The following is a 7,812-nucleotide window of genomic DNA, read 5'->3' on the forward strand; positions in this document are numbered from 1 at the left end:
TTTTTTTTTTTTTTTTTTGCAGGCTCCATCCACTTTATTTTTCTCGTGTAAAAACCTATGTTGTGGCCACAGCTGGAGCCTGGGTCCTCTGCACAGACACCCTGGTGTGAGTCTTCACGAGGTGGTCGGTGAACTCCTGGTAGGGAGACTTGGTGAACACGGTCTCTTTCCAGAGGTCGGGGGTCAGGTAGCTGTAGGTCTTCGAGATGGCGTCGAAGGTGGCCTTGGCGAAGTTGCCGAGGGTGGCGGTGCAGCCCCGGGCTGAGGTGTAGCAGTCGTCGATGCCAGCCATCATCAGCAGCTTCTTGGGGACAGGGGCGGACACGATCCCGGTGCCCCTGGGCGCGGGGATGAGGCGCACCAGCACAGAGCCACAGCGGCCGGTCACCTTGCACGGCACAGTGTGGGGCTTGCCGATCTTGTTCCCCCAGTAGCCTCTCCGCACGGGCACGATAGACAGCTTGGCCAGGATGATGGCCCCTCGGATGGCGGTGGCCACCTCCTTGGAGCACTTCACGCCCAGGCCGACGTGGCCGTTGTAGTCCCCGATGGCCACAAATGCCTTGAAGCGGGTCCGCTGGCCGGCCCGCGTCTGCTTCTGCACCGGCATTATCTTCAGCACCTCGTCCTTGAGGGCGGCGCCCAGGAAGAAGTCGATGATCTCGGACTCCTTGATGGGCAGGGAGAACAGGTAGATCTCCTCCAGGGACTTGATCTTCATGTCCTTAACCAGGCGGCCCAGCTTGGTGACCGGCAGCCACTCCTTGTCCTCCGCCTTGCCTCCGCGGGCGCCGCGGCCTCTGATGCCGCTGCCGAAGAAGCCTCCGCGGAAGGACCGCGGCCTCCCATCCCAGGGCCCCCGGGGCCTCCGGGCCCTCCTGCTGCACCGGCGTCATCCGCCATTTGGTGTTCTCTCGGAGAAGAAGAAGCCATAATTTCTTTTTGTACTTCAACATTGTACTGGAAATCCTAGCTAGTGAAATAAGACAGGAAAAGTAAGTTTAAATATACATATTGGGAAGAAAGAAATAAAAACATTATTGTCTGTGAAGGAATTCTGAAAGAATCAACTGAAAACTCCTTAAACTAATAAGCAATTAAAGCAAGGTTGCAGGATACAAGGTTAAGACACAACAGTCAATCACTTTCCTTTATACCAGCAATAAGCAACTGATATTTTGAAATGAAAAGCACAATGCCATTTATATTAGAACCCCCTAAAATAATACATTTGGATATAATCCTAACAAAATGTATGCAAGCTATAAATGAGGAAAATTAAAAACTCTAATAAAAGAAACCAAGAAAGAACCAAATAAATGGATACATAACACATGTTCACAGATAGGAACACTCAATATTGTCAGGATGTCATTTCTTCACAATTCAATCTACAGATTCACTACAATTCAATAAAATCCCAAGAAGTTATCTTTGCAGATTTCACACCGATTCTAAAGTTTATATAGAGAGGCACAAGACCCAAAATAGCTAAGAGAAAACTGAGGAAGAACAAAGAGAAATGATGCTACCCAACTTCAAGACTTATTGGCTTGGTACTAAGCAATAGATCCAGTTAGTATTAAAATGTTAGGATTAAATTCATTTAGCTATAAACAAAAAAATTAGCAAGGATTTAAACTCATAAAGTTTTTTTTTCTTTCATGCAAATTAATTCCATTGATAGGTAAACCAGAGCAGGTGTGGCAACTCCAAGGCCATGCAGGAGCCAGATGTCTTTTCCATTTCACCATCATAAGGTGCTATTTCCACTTTAACATCACCTTATTGTCTAAGATGGCTTCTGGAGTATCTGACATTTGTTTTGCATTTAGGAAGAAGGAAAGAAAGAGTAAAATGAGAAAAGAGGAATTACTCCTTTGAAGAGCTTCCCTGGAAATCTCACCCTTCAACTTCTACAATTATTTCACTGGCCAGGTGGCTGTCACATGACCACTCCTGGCTTCAGAACAGACTAGAAATGTAGTCTTCCAGCTGGGCACATCACTGCCTTGCATGGAGCTTGGATGGATGGGAAATGGATGCTGAGTAGGCAACATCTCAACATTCTTTACAGAGGGTATCAGAGAACTCTTCCCAGAGGAGATGGTGCCTTAGCAAAGACACAAGGAAACAGGAGATGCTGTGTTCAATGATCCTGAGCACATGATAGTCACCAAGCAGCTGAGGAACTGAAAACAACGCCACTGATCTGGAAACTGGATTGAAAAGTGGTGAGGGAGGAGTTTGGAGAAGTCCATCACAAAGGGCCTTGCCAGTCCCATTAAATGATCCTGGTCAGAGAGACGTCACCCGGCGGCTTTAAGAGGAGGAGCACTGTAGGACAGAGGAAGAGTGGCTGGAGTATGTTCCAGAGATCTATGGAGAAATGACTGCCCATTAAACTCGTAGGGTGGCAAGGGGAGTCAGCAGAATCGAGTGGCTTTGAGACCTGTTCACTAAATAGTAGCTACAAGGCTGAGTGAGGGATTAGGGATTAGGAATGGTTCTCGGATTTCTGACTTGAGCAACTGGATGAACACAGGTGCCATCCCCAAGAAGTCCTTCTAGAGACCCCTTTTCTATCATTGTTCTTACAGTATATGGTCCGGGGCATTTGAGAGGGTGGCTGAAGTTCTAGCACTTTATTGACTTTGGTTACCCTTTTTTTTTTTTAAGATTTATTTATTTATTTGAAAGGCAGAATTACAGAGAGGCAGAGGCAGAGAGGAAGAGAGAGAGAGAGAGAGAGAGAGAGAGAGAGAGAGAGAGAGAGAGAGTCTTCCATCTGCTGGTTTACTCCCCAGATAGCCGCAATGGCTGGAGCTGGGTTGATCTGAAGCCAGGAGCCAAGAGCTTCTTCCAGGTCTCCCACATGGGTGCAGGGGCCCAAGGACTTGGGCCATCTTCTACTGCTTTCCCAGGCCACAGCAGAGAGTTGGATCAGAAGTGGAGTAGCCGGGTCTCGAACCAGTGTCCATATGGGATGCTGACACTGCAGACAGTACTCTAGCCACAGCTCTCAGGAAGGAGTAGGGGAAAGAGAAAAGCTCCTCTGTTTGCTGTTCTTTTCTGCTGTTGACAGAAATTATGCAACAAGCAAGGAAATGCACTACTCAGATTAAATGACTGGCCATTCAAATATGTAGAAATCAAGCTTCGCCCACTCCCCCCCCAGAAATCAGCCTGACCCCATTAACAGAGGATACATGGCATTAGTGGTTTTGTTCTTATTTTCCTTTTGAATAAACTAGCTGAAAACATTATTGCATGTGGTGTTAAATGGATTTCATAACTAAACTAATACAGGATGTGGCTAAATTCATATGACTGTGATAATTTTAATTGAATTTCCTGACTCCACCATGGTTAATTGTCGACTTTTAACACTGCATTAAACATAAGGCTCCGGTGTCATTAATATGAAATGTGCACATGCCCTGATGACTGTGATTATATTTTGTTTATCATTCCTGAATGTTGCATTACGTCGACTTACACAATATCCCAAGAGGTCCTTCCATGTTTACTGTGCATTCAAAGGAAAACAGATGTTTTCACATATCCTGCGAGACAATACAATTCATATTATATACGAAGCTAGTTAAAGATCTTTTTGGGTAACCAGAGGGCTTTGTACATAGCATTTTCCAAATGCAAACACACATTTTAAAAGTATCTTCAGAGAGGAAAACAAAGCATTTGAACTACAGTTCCACTGTTGCCAGGCTGTGTTTGAATCACACTCACAAATCGGAACCGACACGAGTTTATCGGCAGAATGTCCTGAACAGTTGCTTCACTCACCTGGAGCTCATCCACTTGTCTAGAACAGCCAACGAACTGGGACACAGCACAAGATGATCCTGCACAGTCAAAACAGATTTAACAGAGACTATTCATTAAACAATGTTTGACTCTTGGAAAGGCCCTAAGGGGCCTGGTCATTTTACAAAGGTTTGTAATAAGCTTAGTTCCCTAAGTCTATACCTACCGCAGAGAATAAGCAAAAGAAGAAGGAGAAGTGATGGGAGCAAGTGTTGTGGTGTAGTGGGGCAAGCTGCTGTTTGGGACACCCACATCCCATATCAGAGTTGTCTGGGCTGGAGTCTCGCCCTTCCGCTTCCGGTCCAGCTTCCTGTGGGTGTGCACCCTGGGAGAGAACAGACCACGGATGAGGCAGTCGGGTCCCTGGCACCCATGTGGGAGACTCAGATGGAATTCCTGGCTCCTGACTTCAGCCTGGCCTGTCCTCAATTTTCACACAGGGGAGTGAACTGTGGGAGGAACATCTTTCTTTCTAGCAATCTCTCTCCCCCTCTATTGCCTTTCAAATCAATCAATCAATAACTTTTAAAAGTATAAAGAGAGATGAGAATAAAACTAAGAGAACATTTACTGGATGAAGCTAAAAGGAAGCAACCTTACACACATTGCCTCATGTAGATCTTTACAATAAGCTTATGAAGAGGCATTATAACCCCACCGCCCCCCGTTGGCAGATGAGAAGACCAAGAAAGATCCCAGGGTGAACACGTGCTGAAGCTGAAATCCTAGCTCGAGTCATCATCATAACAAAAATAATCTCTAACATCTATTGATATGTCCTAAGTGTACCAGATACTGTGCTGAAACATGCCCCCCCCCTTGTAAAGATTCTGTTTATTTACTTGAGAGGTAGAGCTACAGAGAGAGGGAGAGACACAGAGAGAGGTCTTCCATTTGCTAGTTCACTCCCCAAAGGGCCACAATGGCCAGAGCTGGGCCAATCCAAAGCCAGGAGCCAGGAGCTTCTTCTGGGTCTCCCATATGGGCACTTGGGCCATCTTCTATTGCTTTCCCAAGCCACAACAGAGAGCAGGATCAGAAGAGGAGCAGCTGGGACTAGAACTGGCACCCACATGGGATGTCAGTGATGCAGACAGAGGCTTAGGCCACTACGCCACAGTGCTGGCCCCTATGCTGAACTCTTAGAGCCATTAGAACCCCTAATACTTACAAAGGACTTAGGTCAACTTCCATTTTTGTCACTGCACCACAGATGAGCGAATTGAGCCTTGGATAGTTTGAGTCCCTTTCCCATCATCACACAACCAGTAAACAATGAAGACAGGACTCAGCCTCCGGTCAGCACCCATCCTCAGCTCTTGGGGTTTCAGCCTGCACTGCTCTTGCAGGGAAAGGAGAAAGCTGGGGGCACACACACATGGCAATAGCAAAAAGTGGCAACTCGGTGGCAAGACATCAACTGTTGCAATTTAAAAGCAACTAGAACACAAACACAAAGCTGTGCCGGCTAAGGCATCCAGAAGATGCTGCTGTCACTCAAGATGATGGCAGAAGTCGGCAAGGGAAAGCGACAAGGGATGTGCCACAGGTGTGGGTCCATGAGAGTGGGGGAGAAGGCAGTCAGCGACAGCTCTGAACACAGGGCTGCCGTGACCTCAGAGGTCAAGGGTTTCGCAGCGGCTATGGTCTGAAAGCTGCAGAGGGAAGCCACATCTACCCAAATCCCACCTCCTGATGACCTCGGCCCCCAGTGTAGACCCAATTTTTATCCTAAGGCTTTCAGGATGCCAAGAATTAAATGACGTCTGTGAGAAGGCTTCAGGGGTGCCAGGTTCCAGTGACAGCAAGAGGTGAGCAAAGCACTCTGAGAAGAGGTTGTGGTGGCAGTGGCATTGGTGGTGGATGGTGGGCGTGTCCCAAAGGGCATGGGGAAAGGCTTGGGGAAGCAGAGAAGGCTGGAGGAAGGGCTGAAGGGCAGTCAGAGACCTCGGGAGCAGGACTGAGTGGTACAGCAGTGTGCGGGGAAGAGGTCTGCCTTTGCCCTGGCCTCTGGGAGGTGCCGCTAAGCCCTCCGAGGGTCCTGCCTGAGGGGCTGTCTTTCTTTGCTGGGGCATTGGGTTCTACCTAACGGCATGTGATTGAGGCTCAGGGCTGTGGGCCTGCACACAGACAATGGCCATGTGCACAGTGAGCTGTGCTCATGTGGCTAAGCCCCAGTAAAGACTCTGAACCCCACGGGCTGATGCTGTGGTGCAGCAGAGTAAGCCACCACTTGCAACACCAGCATTCCGCAAGCACCCCATATCAGAGTACAGTTTCAAGTCTCAGCCGCTCCACTTCCGACCCAGCTTCCTGCTATGCACCTGGGAAGGCAGCAGATGATAGCCCAAGTCCTTGGGCCCCTGCACCCATGTGGGAAACCCAGATGGAGTTACTGGTTCTTGGCCTCAGCCTGCCCTAGACCCAGCTGTTGCAGCCACCTGGAGAATGAACCAGCAGATGGATGAAATCTCCCTCTCTCTCTCTCACTCTGCCTTTCAAATAAATAAATAAATCCTTTGAAAAAGGCTCTGGACCCCAAAGATCCTCATGTGCTTCCCACCTAGGCCATACACAGGGTCTCCAACTTAAGCTGGTTCATCCCACAATTTTTCAACTTCACAGTGGTGGGAAAGTGATTCACATTCAGTAGAAACCACACTTAGAGTTGTGAATTTTGGATCTTTCCTGGGCTTGGGTGCTGGCAGCTCCCAGCCAGCCCCGCAGTCTCGAGGGGGCACAGCGAGGCTGTGCAGGGTGCAGAGCTGTGATGTGCACTGAGTGAGGTGGCTTAAGCGCATTTTCCACTTAGGATATTCTCAACTCACAGTGGTTTCCTAAGATGTAACCCCATCACAACCTGAGGCACCTCTGTCCTCCCGGCACACGGTCACACACAGACGCCGTGAGAGCGGCCCTGCCCGGGACTCCACAGGGAGGAGACCACAGCATCTCCGCACACTGGGCGCTTTCCTGGACTCAGTCCTGTCTCCGTGCCTTGGCTGCTGAGCCTGTGTCCTTGCCCCATAAGAGATCGTAACTATAACCAAACCAAAGCCATTTTTCTTCTCCTTTTCCTATTCTGAGGACTACGGAGCCTGTGACTGACTAGAGTGTCTGCTCAAACAAATGATGCTTGCTGGTGAATTCCAGAAACTGGCCTTGAGAAAGCCAGCTGAAGTTGCAAAGTGATCTGGCCTGCCTGGTGGGCACGACTGCGGCTTGAATTTATGGTAACAGAATGGACAGAGGGAAAGAAGCAGCACGGGCAGCTACAGGACGCATGGGCTCCGGGCTGAGTGGACGTCGCTGTGATTAATGAAACACTGGAATCTCTTACCACAACACTTTGACACTTTTGAGACCTCAGCCAAATAACATTTTGCAGCTGCTGAGTTTCACAGAATATCCTGCAATTCCCTCCTCGGGAGGAAGTCAGGCCATCAAGTAAATTTCCCAAGCAAGCGTACCGTCGGCCGAGACACCTGTTGGCAGAGCCGCAGCGGGCTTCCACGCCGGGCTCAGCAGCCCCATCTCCTCTGCAGCCTCTTGACCAACCCCAGACCCTCCTCACTGTGCAGGACAGTAGCCCTCAAAATGTCAACCGGCTGTCGTCCTCGCCCACCGCTAGACTACACTTTCCCTTTCCTCTACCTCCACACCTTTGCTTCAGCACTGGGGAGAGGGACTGAGCTTTTGGTCACACAACCCTGGGTGTGACAGCCTTGAGTAAGTCCTGTGGGCCCTTGCAGTCAGGAATCCACACTGCGCGTGCTCCGGGGGACCCCTGAACTGGCAGCTGGCATCAGAAGGGAGACGAGTGCTGCGTGGAGGGTGTCCCCTTTAACTCCCAGGTGGCTGAACATTCAGCTGCTGCCCAAGGAACAGGGCTCCTGGAGGGGCTGACATATCGGGCAATGGCCAAGGAGCACAGAGATCGTTAGTAAGGTAGGTTCTGCCCCACCCTCTTAAAGCAGTGCCTCC

General features: G+C 49.2%; 1 protein-coding gene across 1 annotated transcript; it reads right to left on the reverse strand.

Annotated features, from left to right (window-relative positions):
* Positions 1-923, reverse strand: LOC133762376 (small ribosomal subunit protein uS5-like). Its single transcript, XM_062195375.1, is given in 2 exon segments — positions 1-834; positions 837-923. Coding segments are annotated over 2 exon segments (846 nt in total). The 5' UTR covers positions 904-923; the 3' UTR covers positions 1-55.
* Between the last annotated feature and the right edge of the window lie 6,889 nt (positions 924-7,812).

The sequence above is a fragment of the Lepus europaeus genome, chromosome 6 (genome assembly GCF_033115175.1).
Source record: "Lepus europaeus isolate LE1 chromosome 6, mLepTim1.pri, whole genome shotgun sequence".
NCBI classification, from domain to species: Eukaryota; Metazoa; Chordata; class Mammalia; order Lagomorpha; family Leporidae; genus Lepus; species Lepus europaeus.